At 34.1% G+C, this 18388-nt stretch overlaps 1 protein-coding gene across 4 annotated transcripts in view; it reads right to left on the bottom strand.

Annotated features, from left to right (window-relative positions):
- kcnip4a (potassium voltage-gated channel interacting protein 4a) overlaps positions 1 to 18388 on the bottom strand; it is a 317518-nt gene that overhangs the window by 26326 nt on the left and 272804 nt on the right. For all 4 annotated transcript variants that reach the window (XM_056462417.1, XM_056462419.1, XM_056462421.1 and 1 more), the window contains one exon: positions 5396 to 5520. In XM_056462417.1, coding sequence (XP_056318392.1) covers positions 5396 to 5520 — 125 coding nt within the window. The remainder of the gene's footprint in view (positions 1 to 5395; positions 5521 to 18388) is intronic.

Raw genomic sequence — 18388 nt, forward strand, 5'->3', positions numbered from 1 at the left:
AGCAAGTATGAAATCGCTGTTTGGAGCTTATGTAGGCCTACAGTTCATAATTCATGTTTAACTGAATGAACAGTTAGTAAACACAAGCACATCTTATTGAACATCATTTATTTTCATCACCAATTATCACAGTAGAACAGTTTCTCAAGCAGTTTGTGATGCATTTTGGAAACAGGAGATGAGCCCCTGGTCTAATGCGCTACCTGGCTCCAGAAACCCGTTCTCAAAACTTATTATTTGGGTAGCAAACATATTCTGAATGCCTTCGGCAGAATTCGAATGAGCCATTTGAATCTAGATTAATCTAGATTAATTTCAAAATTAATCTAGATTGATCTAGATTAAAAAAAAATTATCTATGTCCACCTATAGTAGATTTAAAAGACAAACTGAATCAATGCACTCTATGGTGCTTTCAATTTCAAATGGTTGTGTATAGATTTTAGACAAAAGTTTGACCTAATTCTGCAACATATCTGGCAAAGATGCAAAGAACTATGCAGATTTTATTCAGCACATTGATTCTCAAACAAACAAGCTTTCAATCAGTTTTTAATATTGCCTGTCTGATATAAAACATCAGGTAAGGTTGAGAACTGAGGAGCCATAAAACAAATATGTCTGTATGCTGAATAAAAGAACAAACCAAACTAAACGTGAATATCTGACTATCACTGGCGTCCTTTGAAATACATAAAAGCACGCTAATGGATGAAGAGAAAATGGTTCCTAATGGAAAGGGTCTGATTATAACTGTTTAAAGGCTACTATTATGGACACAAGTGCCTATTATTCAGGCTCTTTCGGCTGTAATTAGAGTAATAGTGAAACCAATGTGGACCGACAAAACAATGCATCAAAACATGCCAGACTTTCCCACGTGACACAATTGATAAGGAGTTGCAGATTTACAATGGGTATTGCGTATGAGAGTCTGTGAAGTTCAGGAGATCATAGGATGGTCGATTCAATATTTTAGCTTCAGAGGAGCTCACGTGCCCTCGGCGTGCCCTTTGCTCAGCTCTATACGACTACAGCATCAAAGTGTGGAGGAATCTGAGGGCTTATGCAGCATTTGGGACAGGACCCATGACAGTGATTAATTAAATCTGAAGGATCTTAGCAATTAGTCAAAAATAAAGGATGGAAAAGCATAAAGTGGAATTGCCAGCTGAATTTGAAGTCATCGTTTTATTTTATTTGCTTATTTTTTTATTCTGATTGGCTGGTCTTGACTGCATTATGGTTCCATATACACTATATGATTTTAGTTATTTCTAGCTGTCAAAAATCACATTAAAAAACTAGAAGGCTTTGAATGAGATGTTTAAAGGTTTGTTCACAACAAGCACAATAAATATAAATATGACAGTAAATATATTTGCATCCACACTGATGAATAATACACTCTCAGAAATAAAGGTACGCGAGCTGTCACTGGGGTGGTACCTTTTCAAAAAGTACACATTTGTACTTGAAGGGTCCATATTGCTACCTTAAACATATATATTAGTACCTAAAAATTTTAGGGGGAACACTTTTGTACTTTTTAGGTACTAATATGTACCCTTGAGGTATTAATATGGACCTTTAAGGTACAAATTTGTACCTTTCGAAAAGGTACCACCCCAGTGACAGATCACGTACCTTTATTTCTGAGAGTGTACAAATCTGTGTAGTATTTTCAAACAAGGGAACACAAGTTGCCTAAAGGTGCTGTGTGTAAGTTTTTGTCTCTTCTAAAGAATAAAAATACCATAATATGTTTGCAGATATTTAAGAAATATGCCAAGTGAGCATTCTTGTTTATCTGAAAAACAATGCTGAAGTCAGATATTCTGCTTTGTAAATGTGTTTTCCGTGCTGGAACGCTGTCTTTGTTTTGGTCATTTTAACCTGCCCAATGCCACTTGAGCCAATTATATTTAAGCACCCCGGGTCTCATTCATTCATTCAGAAAGGCTCTGAAAGCATGCGTTCGTGACCGAAATGCAGCCTCCATTGGACAGTAGCAGACTCTGTAATGCAGAGCCGGCCCTACCTATAAGCGAACTAAGCGTCTGCTTAGGGCCCCTCCGCCACTAGGGGGCCCCCACAAGCCACTAATGGTGCGAGCCGTTTCCTTGCTGAAACTGTTTTTATTTGCATTTTACAAATAATCTTCATTGACTTTGTTACTTGAGTATTTCTATAAGTTATACATGACTTATGTAATCTAGTCGCACATTTATTGAAAATAGGCAATTACAGCTTAATAAACGTCATCTACTTATATGAAATATTTGATTTTCTATCTATCTATCTATCTATCTATCTATCTATCTATCTATCTATCTATCTATCTATCTATCTATCTATCTATCTATCTATATATATATATATATATATATATATATATATATATATATATATAGACCAAGTATTAAAAAATCCGTTGTGTAAACCTGGGAAAAAATAAAATATTTCATATAAGTAGATGAAGTATATATATATATATATATATATATATATATATATATATATATATATATATATATATATATATATATAAACTTCAATGTAAGAAACAGGGAAGGAGACTGAAGGCATTAATACAGTTTGTGTTTGGGTATTAATATTAACCCAGTATTTGTTGCTTCCCTTTTTATATTTACTTATTTACTACTTTTTACTACTTTTTATATTATACTTTATTTGCTTATTGATTTTATTATTTATAGATCAATCTTTGCAATAATGATAATTGTTTTGTTGTTGTTGTTGTTGTTTGAGTTTTTAATGACTTTAGAATGTATTTTTTATTATACTGAGTAATGCTTTTTCAGTTTTGGCTAATTATTGTTCAGTGTCGTTTCATTGCAGGGTTTTTACTTTTGGAATTTATATTTTTCAAAAACTCAACCTGGAATCTTTTATAGATTCTTCAGTCTGTTTGCTAAATTAATAGAATATGTATAAATATTTAAACCCTCCAGAAGGAAGAAAATGTCCAAGTCATTCAGACTGTTGTTAAGTCGAAGAAATCAGGCTTTACTTTACTCATTGATTGTATTTAATAAGCAATAAAATCATTGTGGGATGGTTTGCAATGGCTATACTCCACTATTTGGAGCAAGGGAGGGCCCCAAAATTATCCTGCTTATGGCTCCCAAATGTTCAGGGCCGGCACTGCCGTAATGAGATGCAGATTCACACATGAGGTTATTAATTAGCAAATAATAAAAATATTACGAATGTAAACATTAGGTGAGTAGGTTACATTATAACCTCATGTCCTAACAACACACTTCGTGGCGAGTCAGTGATGAGCAATTTGGCTGTTTGCACCAGACGAAACACGACAGAAATTTAAACACAGCCATTTAGAAGCACAAAATATGCACTCACTCATGTAATTGTAAGGTTTATAATCGATTTAATACATATTAACCCTCCTTAGCATTATTAAATTTACATGCTGAATCTCTGATATGTGTTTAGTTCTAAAGTTCAATTTCAAATATGACAATAAATGTCATGTAAAATGGCATTCAAACTCACATTATTATAATGTTAATATATAACACTGAATAAAGCACATGAGGTTTACCTGGGGTGATTTTTGTCAGTTTTCTGTTGTTCACCTGTGAGAAATATAAGCCGTTTCTAATATATCAATTCGAGGTGTTGGTTAGGACAAAACTCTAATATGGAAAACATTCCTCCTATTGGGTGATGTTGCTTTTATCTAGAACACGGTTTAAATCACTCGCTCCTGTCCTCAATCTGGCAACCTGCGCTTGCGTTTGTTTTGATCCAGGAGTGCAATACCTAGTTCAACCACTGGGTGTCAAACTTACATACTGCACCTTTAAATTAGCACTGGATACCTGAGGGGTACTGCCCGAAAGTGGACTCAAGAAAGCCAGGATAACTAAAAAAAGGGCAGTTTGACCTAGTTTAATAGAGTCCTCCTGGCTAATAAATCCTTATATGATATATATTTTTGATCTCTCTTATGTATATTTCCCCTATATTTAAATTTGAGATGAATGAACTATGAACATAAATAAATCGATTGCTAATACAATTAAACATACTTATTTTTAATTCTAATAGTTGGAAAATGTATGTAAATAGCCAAGAGCATAGAGTGACTGTAAAACATTAATTCCTTGTAGCATTGACAATGAAACTAACATATAAATCACTAGGATTAAACTTAGCCTGGTTGTTAGCCTGCTCAGGAGCATATTAAATCTCAGTAGTAACTTAATATAGCTTAATTTAGCCTGCTTTCTTGCAACTGAGTCAAGGCTAAATTCAGCCAGGATAGCCTCAAAATCCCAGCTTAATCCCTTATCTTACTTTTGTGCAATACCCCTCTGAGGTACTTTTATATCATACTTCAATTCGCTAACTTGGCTTGCATCTGTTTCATACTTACTTATCATTTATTTTCCGTGGCAATACCAATTGTTTTCTAGATAGTCATTAACTTTAAATCATCTTTGAAAAGAGGGCTTAACATCAAGCAATTGTTCAGCAGAAAATTTTAAAAGTTGATATTCTGGCATGTATTCAAAGGACTTTGCTGCCATATAGTTACTAGCCATATCTGGCTGGAAATAGCAACTTTTCATTTACCATTGGTCTTGTCTTAGCACACAATGTAACTGCAGAAGAGTTCAACTTTAAATAGGAAATCTAAATTCATTTTTGAGATGCTAATGGTCTAATCCGGTCCAATGATCTATGCTAAGCTAAGCTAAAATTGTTCCAGTAAGACTCTGAGATGTACTGAATAGATTAAAAAATGATAAAACTCACAATTTAAGAATTTAGGGGAGTTGTACAATGAGTCTAATGTAAAAAAAAAAAGTGTAGTGTTTCTTTAAATGTCAAATTATGAATAACAAACATTTAACATTTGTTATTATTTTACAGTATATAGAACTGCACATGGAAAAATGTGTAAGACAATTTTGAGGGTGCTAGCAAAGCTTCAGTGCAGTCATCACTTGTCATCAGTGTGTGTGTGTGTGTGTGTGTGTGTGTGTGTGTGGTCCAAAGGAAGGATTACCACCATCTGATTTCTCCCCCTGAGATACTGATAAAAAAGAACCATTGTGCCTCTCTCACGCTTTGTCACCTGACAATTTGGGTCGAGTTAATTCGGTGTTGTCTCATTACATCGTGCACCAAAGGTGACAAAGGACATTTATGCCTCAGGGACACTCTAGAGACCTTTTCTGACCTGATTACTGTAGCAGGCGTGATCGTTTTTTCCGCAAAACTTTACCATGTTCTACATCAAACCACTACTCAGATGGAAATATTTCCGCCGAGCGCGAGCCGTCTCGAAACGAGAAAGGAAAAATCAAACTCTGTTTTGATGTCAGATGTATTAACTCACGTTCTTGAAGCCTCTGTAGAGGATTTGAAGCTCTTTGCGTGAGAACCGCGTTTGAGCCTCCAGCTGCTCCAAAGCCTCAGGTCGATGCCGTACAGCTGACAGCTCCAGCTCATCTTCAATGCTATCTGTAAACACAAGATGTCAGAGTTAAGATCCAAATTTGCATTCTCTTCACAGCGTCAACCTAAAAGATCATTGCTGAGTTTATGATTCAAATAATTAGTGGACTAAATAGAGATAAAACATCTTATTCAACAGGAAATATTAGTCTATGTGTATAATCTTTAATGAAATGTTAATAAGTACCAAAAAACACAGTAATTTAACTACTTTGCTATACAAATTGGTGGCTACACAGTCTTTATAAAAGAGAAATTGAATTATTCACTCAACCGATTTGTTCAAAAACACTGATTCATTCATCAACTGTTGATAATTAGCTAACCAAAGAATCAGTGGGCTAAATAAAGATAAGACATGTTATTTAACAGGAAATATTAGTGTATGTGTATAATCTTTATTGAGATGTTAACAAGTAATTTAAAAACAGTAATTTAATTACTCTGTTATGTCAATTTATGGCTATACTGTCTTTATTAGTGAGTAATTGAATTATTTACTCAACCATTTTGTTCAAAAACACTAATTCATTCATCAATTGTTAATAATAGCTAACTAAATAATTAGCAGACTAAACAGAGATAAAACATGTTATTTAACAGGAAATATTAGTCTATGTGTATAATCTTTAATGAGATGTTAACAAGTACTTTAAAAAACACAGTAATTTAACTACTTTGCTGTGCAAATCGGTGGCTATACTGTCTTTATAAAAGAGAAATTGAATTATTCACTCAACCGATTTGTTCAAAAACACTGATTCATTCATCAACTGTTGATAATTAGCTAACCAAACAATTAATAGACTAAATAAAGATAAGACATCTTATTTAACAGGAAATATTAGTGTATGTGTATAATCTTTATTGAGATGTTAACAAGTACTTTTAAAAACACAGTAATTTAATTACTCTGTTATGTCAATTTGTGGCTACACTGTCTTTATTAGTGAGTATTTAAATTATTTACTCAACCATTTTGTTAAAAAACACTGATTCATTCATCAATTGTTAATAATAGCTAACTAAATAATTAGATAGATAAATAGATAAAACATCTTATTTAACAGGAAATATTGGTCTATGTGTATAATCTTTAATGAAATGTTAATAAGTACCAAAAAAACACAGTAATTTAACTACTTTGATATGTAAATTAGTGGCTCTACTGTCTTTATTAAAGAGAAATTGAATTATTCACTCAACCGATTTGTTCAAAAACACTGATTCATTCATCAATTGTTAATAATAGCTAACTAAATAATTAGTGGACTAAACAGGGATAAAACATCTTATTTGATGGAAGATATTACTGTGTGTGTGTACAACCTTTAATAAAATGCGCATTTTTAGCATGTACATTAAAACACACAGTAATTTAATTACTCTGTTATGCCAATTGGCGACAACACTGTCTATGAGTAATTCAATTATTCACTCAACTGATTTGTTCAAAAACTCTGATTCATTCATCAACTGTTGATAATTAGCTAACCAAACAATTAATAAACTAAATAAACATAAAACATCTTATTTAACAGGAAATATTAGTGTATGTGTATAATCTTTATTGAGATGTTAACAAGTACTTTTAAAAACACGGTAATTTAATTACTCTGTTAAGTCAATTTGTGGCTACACTGTCTTTATTAGTGAGTAATTGAATTATTCACTCAACCAATTTGTTCAAAAACACTGATTCATTCATTAATTGTTTATAATTAGCTAAGTAAAGAATTAATAGACTAATTAAAGATAAAACGTGTTATTTAACAGGAAATATTAGTCTGTGTGTATAATCTTTAATGAAATGTTAATAAGTATCAAAAAACACAGTGATTTAACTACTTTGCTGTGCAAATTGGTGGCTATACTGTCTTTATAAAAGAGAAATTGAATTATTCACTCAACCGATTTGTTCAAAAACACTGATTCATTTATCAACTCTTGATAATTAGCTAACCAAAGAATTAATAAACTAAATAAAGATAAAACATCTTTTTTAACAGGAAATATTAGTGTATGTGTATAATCTTTATTGAGATGTTAACAAGTACTTTAAAAACAGTAATTTAATTACTCTGTTATGTCAATTTGTGGCTACACTGTCTTTATTAGTGAGTAATTGAATTATTCACTCAACCGATTTGTTCAAAAAACACTGATTCATTCATCAACTGTTGATAATTAGCTAACCAAACAATTAATAGACTAAATAAAGATGAGACATGTTATTTCACAGGAAAAATTGGTCTATGTGTATAATATTTATTGCAATGTTAATAAGTACTTTAAAAAACACAGTAATTTAATTACTCTGTTAAGTCAATTTGTGTCTTTATTAGTGAGTACTTAAATTATTTACTCAACCGATTTGTTCAAAAACACTGATTCATTCATCAATTGTTTATAATTAGCTAAGTAAAGAATTAATAGACTAAATAAAGAAAATACATCTTATTTCACAAGAAATATTAGTCTATGTGTATAATCTTGAATGAGATGTTAATAAGTACTTTAAAAACACAATTTAATTACTGTTATTCCAATTGGTGGCCACACTGTTTTTATGAGAGAGTATTTGAATTATTCACTCAAACTATTTGTTCAAAAACACTGATTCATTCATCAGTTTTTAATAATAGCTAACTAAATAACTAGCAGACTAAACAGAGATAAAACGTCTTATTTGACAGGAAATATTAGTGTACGTGCACTAATAAAATCACATTTTTAACAAGTACTTTAAAAAACACAATAATTTAATGACTCTGTCATGCCAATTGGTGGCTACACTGAGTTTGTAAGTGAGAATTTGAATTGTTTATTCAAGCAATTTGTTCAAAAACACCGATTCATTCATCAACATCACCTATAATTTCATACACATCAACATGGTTTGGATTACAACATGGTTTAAACAATCGGAATCAAAAACCACAACTATCCTTTTTATAATGTACACGACTCAATAACCTGTTGTTTATTGAACTGCTATATAAAACCAGCATGACACATTTAATATAGCTACTATTCTGTATAACCTTTTGCAATTCTGAGTGTTCCCCACACAGGTGAGTGAGCTTGATAAACCACCTGTAGAAAACACACTGTTTCATCTGTCTGTCATTTTAGCACCAGTTTTGCACATTTGCACCAGACACTTTCTTACAATCAGTCGTTTAAGAAGTGTACTTCACTTAGGTGAGTGGGCTCTTCTCTCTCTCAAAAAACAAAAACAAAACAACAACCCCCCTCCCCCCAACTAGCACACAATTCTCTGAGCACTAACTGTTAATTTGTATTATTGTACTTGTGTGTATTGCCTCTTCTTGTTGAATCTCTGAATGCCTCTTCAATTGTAAGTCACTTTGGACAAAAGCATCTGCTAAACGACTACATGTAAATGGTAATACTTACAAGGTTTAGACCGAATCTCAAACCCCCAAAGCAATCCCTTTTAAAATATCCTATCACGATTTTAACACAGTGGTCTCCAAACTTTTTATCACCATTGACCGGTCAACGTATGAAAAATTTCAAGCGGCCTGGGGGGTAGGGGGGTGTGGTCCTACATAGATTGTTAGGCGACCATCAACATTTTCTCAGAGGATGTCAAACTGACAATACATTGCTGTAACTCTGATACAAGTTTTATTTATGGAGAAATTTAAAAGCACTGCAGTGTTTTGGGTGCTCTCTGATTGTCTGAAGTAATAGTCTACCAAAATGTGTATATTCCATCATTGCAGAGAAGAGCTTTGGGTGCTTGAGCACTTGCCCTTTTTTCTCTTGGAGAGAAAGTGCCCTATATGTGACGCAATCTGCGCGCCTCCATTGGAAATTATGAACTTGACCACAGAAAAGACATGGGGCCCTATCATACACCCGGCGCAATATGGCGCAAGGTGAGATGCAATTGCTATTTGCTTGTTTCAGCTCGACGCAAGTGTTATTTTGACGTTTTTGCACCACTCTGTTTAAACAGGAAATGCATTTGCGCCCATAGGTGTTCTGGTCTAAAAACGAGGTGTGTTAAGATGCATTGCTGACGCACTGCTATTTTGAGGAACTAAAATAGACTTTGCAATAGACCAGCTGAAAGTTGTGCGCCTCGCTTACATATTGCTTAAAACACGCAGGATGTACAGCAAGCTTAGATTTGTCCACCTGTCAGGTTTTGGACCATATGGGGCATAGCATGTGTGTTTGGATATAACTCAGTTTTTTGAACACACTTCATTATTATTGTTCATTTATTCGTCTGGAAATGAAAACTGAATTTAGAAATAGTTTTGAAACAAATTTTTGCGTTTAACAAACAAAATTACTTATGTAAGTTAATGGATATCTGTGCGTACAACACGTTTCCTTATCCACGAAAGAGAGAAAGAGAAAGTGAAAGTAAAGGCTGATTGGAGGAGGCAGATTTACTGTTTACACACATGCAACGGACAAGTTTCAAAATATTTCAGCTCAATATTATTGTCTCCTCGTGTGTGTAACGCACGGGTATTCGCGGATATAACTGAGCGCCGCTCCTCTATGGACGCGCCGGCCCTGTGTGTGTGTGTGTGTCTGTGTCTCCTCGTGTGTGTAACGCACGGGTATTCGCGGATATAACTGAGCGCCGCTCCTCTATGGACGCACCGGCCCTGTGTGTGTGTGTGTCTGTGTCTCCTCGTGTGTGTAACGCACGGGTATTCGCGGATATAACTGAGCGCCGCTCCTCTATGGACGCACCGGCCCTGTGTGTGTGTGTGTGTCTGTGTCTCCTCGTGTGTGTAACGCACGGGTATTCGAGGATATAACTGAGTGCCGCGCCGCGCCCTCTCTATTCAGCCGGTCCTCTATGGACGCGCCGGCCCTCTGTGTGTGTGTGTCTGTGTCTCCTCGTGTGTGTAACGCACGGGTATTCGCGGATATAACTGAGCGCCGCGCCCTCTCTATTCAGCCGGTCCTCTATGGACGCGCAGGCCCTGTGTGTGTGTGTGTGTGTGTGTGTGTGTGTGTGAGTGTGTGTGTGTGTGTGTGTGTCTGTGTGTGTGTGTGTGTGAAAAGAGCAAGAAGACTGTGACCTCCTCGCCAGTTCTTGGACTTTTTGCTCAATAAAATAGTTAGTCGTCAGTATTTTCTAGTCCATCGTCTGTGTTTACATTCACCCACTGGCAGCCAAAATCCACTATGAAGCGTGTATGCACTGTGACTACTTTTATATTGTAGATTAGCAGCTGGGCATTTCACTCTGCCTCGTGCTGAAGCCTTGTCCTTGTCGACCAATCGCAGCAGGCTGTCATCGGTCCAATCAGCGCAGATTAGCTTCGCGCTGAGGAGGGGTTTGAGAATAAATGAATCGCTGAACGATTCATATGAGAGTCGCTGGGATAATTAGGTAAAAATAAATGCAGATTATAAGACCATCAAAGTGTTGTTTGACCTTGCATGCATATTAGACTGTTGTTGGAGACCCTTACAACCTAAATATGACCCTATTTCATGTATAATATGGGCTCTTTAAAGGGAATGGCAGATGAGACTCTGATTGGTTTATTCTCAAAACACACTCATAACTCATTAAGAGAATAAGCTCAACCCTGTTAGACCATGCGCCATGGTGCGGAGCGGATTTTTCCATCTTTAAAATAGCAAAAGTGAACTCGGACATGCCCTCAATGCCTTTGCACCCTGTGCTTCAGACTTTGCGCCTAGATCATTAAAATAAGATATGTGAATGGCCCCTAAAGCCGCCATCATTTGCAATCTCCAGCAGTCGATCTTCTTCCTGCACAGACATGCTGGATTCACCTGATTTGTTGACAAATGGGTTGCGGATGCATTCCTTGGCAGTTCGTGGGTCCTTCACTGGGCCTTTTCCCCTTCGCAAAGAAACTTTATAAGACGTCTGTTTCTCACTCATTTTGCTAGCTTGTGGGTTTAATTTTGGCTTAAGTGATCGAGATATAGCTGAGAGAATTTTTCAAAATAAAAGATTTCTTTAAAATAAAAGATCATTCAGACTCAGATAATAAATCAAACGGGCATATTTAATGATTTCTTGTGCTGCCCAGTACCAATTGATCCACAAATTAATCTCTCAAACACACAAGCATTTTTGTATGTCTAAAAGACATTTGATAGACGTCAAATAGACAGATTAGACAGACTTCACAAAGTTTGCCTTGTGTTAAAAATAGGAGTCAATGTTTGGACGTCTATTAGATGTTTTTTAACCATACAAAAAAAGCTCGCTGGTAAACTTCTTAGCATTAAATCTGCCAGCTCATATTCAAGTTATATTTTTTAAACAACTGCATTTCTCTACATCAGCTGCATCCAATATGACCTGCGCCCGAAGTTTACACATCATTTACACCTCTAAAGGCTGAATAATCTTTAAAAGGAGCAGAAGCCAATAAAACAATGAGTGAAATGTGGAACCGTCTGCTAACATTAATCAGCGAGGTGACGGGTGCTATTGGGAGTCACAGCGATTACTGCAACACCTGAAGCGTGGAAGACTAATGGCAGACTTATGACCCTGTGATCCACAGAAGACGACTCGTCAAACAAAACTGACACACACCAACATCATTTTCCCATCTCAGAAGCGTCCCCCTGGGCGTACAGCCATCCAGTGTGACAGAGTAATTGTAGGATCATTAACGCTTCGCGCTAACAGCCCCCCGTTTCAAAACACAATGCATATGTATGTAAATAACAGCAAACTTTGGCAGCTAAAATGATCATTAGATAAAACAAGCAGCAATTGCTTTCGACTGCTCATCTTTCGCTAGTCTTCTCCCAGAGTTCAATGGGAGTGATATTAAGGATTTGCTGCAATGTTCGCTGAATATAAAACATGTCAGTATATGATAGTGTTTAGATAATTCAGGCCTTCTTTCCAAAGAGTGTGCTGGGACAGAGGCTATTCAGAGGTTATACTGTAACACATCCAGTCTGTTATTCAGCAGCTAAAATGAGTAGACCAAAATGAGATCAAAGGATTGGTATTATCCACATGTCAACCCCCCCCCCCCCCCCCCCCCCAATAAATTAATAATAAAGTTGTTGTTGCATTATAAAATCATTATATGCACAATAATAATAATATTCATCCATTCATTTTCTTTTTGGCTTAGTCCCTTTATTAATCTGGGGTCACCACATCGGAATGAACCGCCAACTTATCCAGCATATGTTTTACGCAGCGGATGCCCTTCCAGCTGCAACCCATCAGTGGGAAACATCCATACACTTTCATTCAGACATATACACTACGGACAACTTAGCTTATCCAGTTCACCTGTACCGCATGTCTTTGGACTTGTGGGGGAAACCGGAGCACACGAAGGAAACCCACTCAATCAGAAACAAAACAATAAAAGTGAGTCACTAAATCATTCACTTTACCAATTTGTTCAAATTAACTGATTCATTAAGAAACAAAACAATAAAAGTGAGTCACTAAATCATTCACTTTACCAATTTGTTCAAATTAACTGATTCATTAAGAAACAGAACAATAAAAGCGAGTCACTGAATCATTTACTTTACCAATTTGTTCAAATAAAAAAAGATTCATTACGAAACAAAACAATTTAAGTGAGTCACTGAATCATTCAGTCAACTAGTTTGTTCAAAAACACCTATTCAATCAGGAAGAAACCAATGTGAGTCACTGAATCATTCATTTTACCAATTAGTTCAAATAAACTGATTCATTAAGAAACAAAACAATAAAAGTTACTAAATCATTTAATCAACCAATTTGTTCAAAGACAGAGAATCAATCAAAAACAAAACAATAAAAGTGAGTCACTGAATCATTCACTTTACCAATTTGTTCAAATTAACTGATTCATTAAGAAACGGAACAATAAAAGCGAGTCACTGAATCATTCAATCAACCAATTTGTTCAAATAAACTAATTCAGAAAGAAGCAAAACAAGAGTCACTGAATCATTGAATCAATCCGTTTGTTCAAAAACACTGATTCAATCAGGAAGAAAAAAATGTGAGTCACTGAATCATTCAATCAACCAGTTTGTTCATAAACACTGATTCATTAAAAAATAAAATAATATAAGTGAGCCATTGAATCATCCACTCAACCAACTTTTTCAAAAACACCTATTCAATCAGGAAGAAACCAATGTGAGTCACTGAATCATTCATGTTACCAATTAGTTCAAATAAAATAATTCATTAAGAAACAAAACGATATGTCACTGAATCATTCAATCAACCAATTAGTTCAAAGATGCAGAATCAATCAGAAACAAAACAATGTGAGTTACTGAATCATTCACTTTACCAATTTGTTCAGATAAAACTGAACCTTTAAGAAACAAAACAATATAAGTCACTGAATCATTCAATCAACCAATTTTTTAAAGATGCAGAATCAATCAGAAACAAAACAATAAAAGTGAGTAACTGAATCATTCACTTTACCAATTTGTTCAAATAAAACTGAATCTTTAAGAAACAAAACATTAAAAGTGAGTCACGGAATCATTCAATCAACCAATTTGTAAAGTGAGTCAGCGAATCATTCTATCAACCAGTTTGTTCCAAAAACAATGATTCATTAAGAAACAAATTAATATGAGTCACTGAATTATCCAACCAATTTGTTCAAAAACACCTATTCAATCAGGAAGAAAACAATTTGAGTCACTGAATCATTCATTTTACCAATTAGTTCAAATAAACTGATTGATTAAAAAACAAAACAATATAAGTGAGTCACTGAATCATTCAATCAATCAATTTGTTGAAATAAAACTGATTCAGAAAGAAACAGAACAACATAAGCGAGTCACTGAATCATCCACTCAACTAATTTGTTCAAAAACACCTATTCAATCAGGAAGAAACCAATGTGAGTCACTGAATTATTCATGTTACCAATTAGTTCAAATAAACTAGTTCATTAAGAAACAAAACAATATAAGTCACTGAATCATTCAATCAACCAATTTGTTTAAAGACGCTGAATCAATCAGAAACAAAGCAATGTGACTCACTGAATCCTCCACTTTACCAATTTGTTCAAATAAAACTGATTCATTAAGAAACAAAACAATATAAGTCACTGAATCATTCAATCAACCAATTTATTCAAAGACACAGAATCAATCAGAAACAAAACAACAAAAGCGAGTCACTGAATCATTCACTTTACCAATTTGTTCAAATAAAACTGATTCATTAAGAAACAAAGCAATTTGAGTAACCAAATCATTGAATCAACCTGTTTGTTTTAAAAACACTGATTCAGAAAGGAAGAAAACAATGTAAGCGAGTCACTGAATCATTCACTCAACCAGTTTGTTCAAAAACACTGTTTCAATCAGGAAGAGAACAATGTGAGTCACTGAATCATTCACTTAACCAGTTGGTTCAAAAACAATGTTTCAATCAGGAAGAAAACAATGTAAGCGAGTCACTGAATCATTCACTCAACCAGTTTGTTCAAAAACACTGTTTCAATCAGGAAGAAAACAATGTGAGTCACTGAATCATTCATTCAACCAGTTTGTTCAAAAACACGTAAGTGCACAATTATACAAAAACACAGTAATATACAGAACAATACTAATGGAGAGTATCTGTCTGATTAAAGATGTTGTGGATTTGTGCTGAAAGAGGACTTGCTTTCGGTACTGATGGATGGTGGTTTGGTTGAAGAGCACATAAAGAACTTCTTGAGGCGTGCTGTAACTCCACGTCTGCTGCCGTTCTGAAGGCAAGCGTCTCCTATAGAGATACAGCAGGAGTTTCACATGATATATATATATCGGCGGAGACATGCTGGCATGAGCTTATGAAAACGCAGCAGGCATGAATGTGTTCATGCAGGTCCAGGATCAGGCTGTTAGTATGGCTTGATGACTTGTGCTTTTATTTTAAAATGCTGAACGAAGGATGTTTTCTGCTCCCCAAACCTCCAGCTAACCATCACATAAAATCTGTCTACATGTTTAGATTTGTTTAATAAGCCAGTACTTTTCCCATGAGGGTACACTTTATTTTTAGGGTCTTACAGTCTTTGTGGAGACATTTGGGCCCTGCAGTGTTGGCAAAACCTGACTAGTTTACTGATCTGATATACTTAGGAGTAGGGCTGCGCGATGCTGGAAAAATGTGACAAAAAAGGTTAACTTTTAAAATATTTATATATGATATCTAAATGTTTATGCTGAAAATGTTTAAAAACAAAGTTAAAAAGGCAAATACATATTATTTTATTAGCTATTTCATCTAAATGTTTGTTTAAATGCAAGAAATAGTTTGTAGACAAGGTTTAGTAGCTTTAAAACAAAAAAGTGTTTTATTTATTTATGCATAATTGTTTGAAATATCATGGACAATATTATCTGACAATAATATGTAGGCTTAAAAACCTTTCTATCTAAATATTTATGCTTGAAAGTAGGTTTAAAAACAAAGTTTAAAAGGCCCTTTCTTCTAAATGTTTGTTTGTTTGTTTGTTTGTTTAAATGCTTGAAATAGTTTGAAGACAATGTTCATTTAGTAAAACAAAAATAGCAAACTAAAATGAAATATTTAATTAGTTTATTCATAACTGTTTGAAATGTTGTTGATAAAATAGCATATAATGGCAATTAATAGTGGATAAATATTCTAATCAAGTGACTACTGTACATATATAGGTGTGTGTGTGTATGTGTGTGTGTGTGTGTGTGTGTATTAAAAAAAAAAAAAAAATATATATATATATATATATATATATATATATATATATATATATATATATATATATATAGTTGAAGTCAGAATTATTAGCCCCTCTGAATTCTTAGCCCCCCCCTGTTTATTTTATATATTATATATATATACAGTTAAAGTCAGAATTATTAGCCCCTCTGTTTATTTTTTTCCCCAATTTCTGTTTAGCAGAGAGAAGATTTTTTCAACGCATTTCTAATCATAATAGTTTTAATAACTCATTTCTAATAACTGATTTATTTTATCTTAATTATAATTGACTACATATTTTTCAAGACACTTCTATACAGCTTAAATTGACATTTAAAGGCTGAACGAGGTTAATTAGGTTAACTAGGCAGTTTAGGGTAATTTGGCAAGTTATTGTATAATGATGGTCTGTTCTGTAGACTATCAAAAAAAATACAGCTTAAAGGGCTAATAATTTGTCCTTAAAATGGTGTTTAAAAAATTAAAAACTGCTTTTATTCTAGCCGAAATAAAGCAAATAAGACTTTCTCCAGAAGAAAAAATATTATCAGACATACTGTGAAAATTTCCTTGCTCTGTTAAACATCATTTGGGAAATATTTAAAAAAGAAAAAAAATCAAAGGGGTGGCTAATAATTCTGACTTCAACTGTACATATATATATATATATATATATATATATATATATATATATATATATATATATATATATATATATATATATATATACACAACAGTTCTGTCTGGTTCTTGAATCTGGCTGACAGCTATGCGATATTCTGCAATAACAGCACTCATACTGCCTCTTCACCCTTGTGTATTACTGACTCACTTCAGTTTGACAAATATTGCAGCTGTTGGACAACATAACGTACTTTTGAGGCTTTTAAGGCGAGAATGTTGTTGTTTAGATTGCAACTATGCACTTTATTTATAAGGATAGTGCCTATTTTAAATAGGTTCAGATTCAGAGCATCGGCGGCCATTAGCCTATCATTGAGCAGAGCAAAGAGGGTTGACAAGATGGCAACAGAGACCACATAATAAGTCCTTAGGGGAGAAAAATGTCAAATTACAGCTGATCAAATCATTATAAAACAGGTAAGTGACACTCTAAGTCGATCTCTCTCTTTTGAATGTTGTAGTGCTGTATTTACACCATAGTAATCTGGTAGTGTTTGCATTGATTTGGCTTTTTCGGTTAATTATTGTGACTGCAACAGAGAAATACTGAGAAATCTCTGTAGACTGATGGCATTTCATGCCGTTCAGTCTTATAATCTTAAAATGTGAGCAAAATCACCTGTTTAGTCATCACTTTGGATATTACGAGAATCATTCAAATACCAGCTCTAAAGTGATGCTGGTAAATTAGCAACAGTTTCTGCTGTTCTGACCAGCTGCAGATGAAAATGATTGGCGGAAGAAAGTAGTTCCTCCTGCAACAGGATTTTTGAGACTCTCCATGTTTGATTTTCTTTTTTATATACACGATTTTGCCGTCGAACTGTTGTATAAACATAATATTACACCTGTAGCAGTGCGATATTGCTGTATATCAGCTGGTGGGGTACTAAGGCACTCGGCCCGCAGCCTCGAGCCAATGCACACCTCCCACCAGTGCACCTCCCATATATATATATATATATATATATATATATATATATATATATATATATATATATATGGGAGGTGCACTGTTGTATATATTGCATATATATATATAATTTATATATATATATAATTTATATATATATAATTTTTTTTCCTGTTTATTCAAATTTTATTTAATATTTTAAATATTTAAAATTTTTGGACTGTGATCTTCAGGTTTTTGGTTAGATTGTTTCTAGTTTTAACTTTTACTGTAAAGCGTCTTATAGAAAATATTCATAAAAAAGAGATCTGTGAGGGGTGAACTCATTTATGCTGAGCACTGTATACATATTACATAGATTTTATTTTAATGGTATGGTATGGACAAAAACAACCTTTGTTTAACAATGCTGTCCCTGCACTGTAGGCAAAACCTGCCCAGTTCACTGACCTTAAATATGCTTACGACTAAAACCACTTATTAGTACGATAAAAGTAATTCAAAGGGTTTCTCAAGGTCCACTAATCAATTAGTCAGTATTTTTTGCATGG

Source organism: Danio aesculapii, chromosome 7 (assembly GCF_903798145.1).
Source record: "Danio aesculapii chromosome 7, fDanAes4.1, whole genome shotgun sequence".
Lineage (NCBI taxonomy): Eukaryota > Metazoa > Chordata > Actinopteri > Cypriniformes > Danionidae > Danio > Danio aesculapii.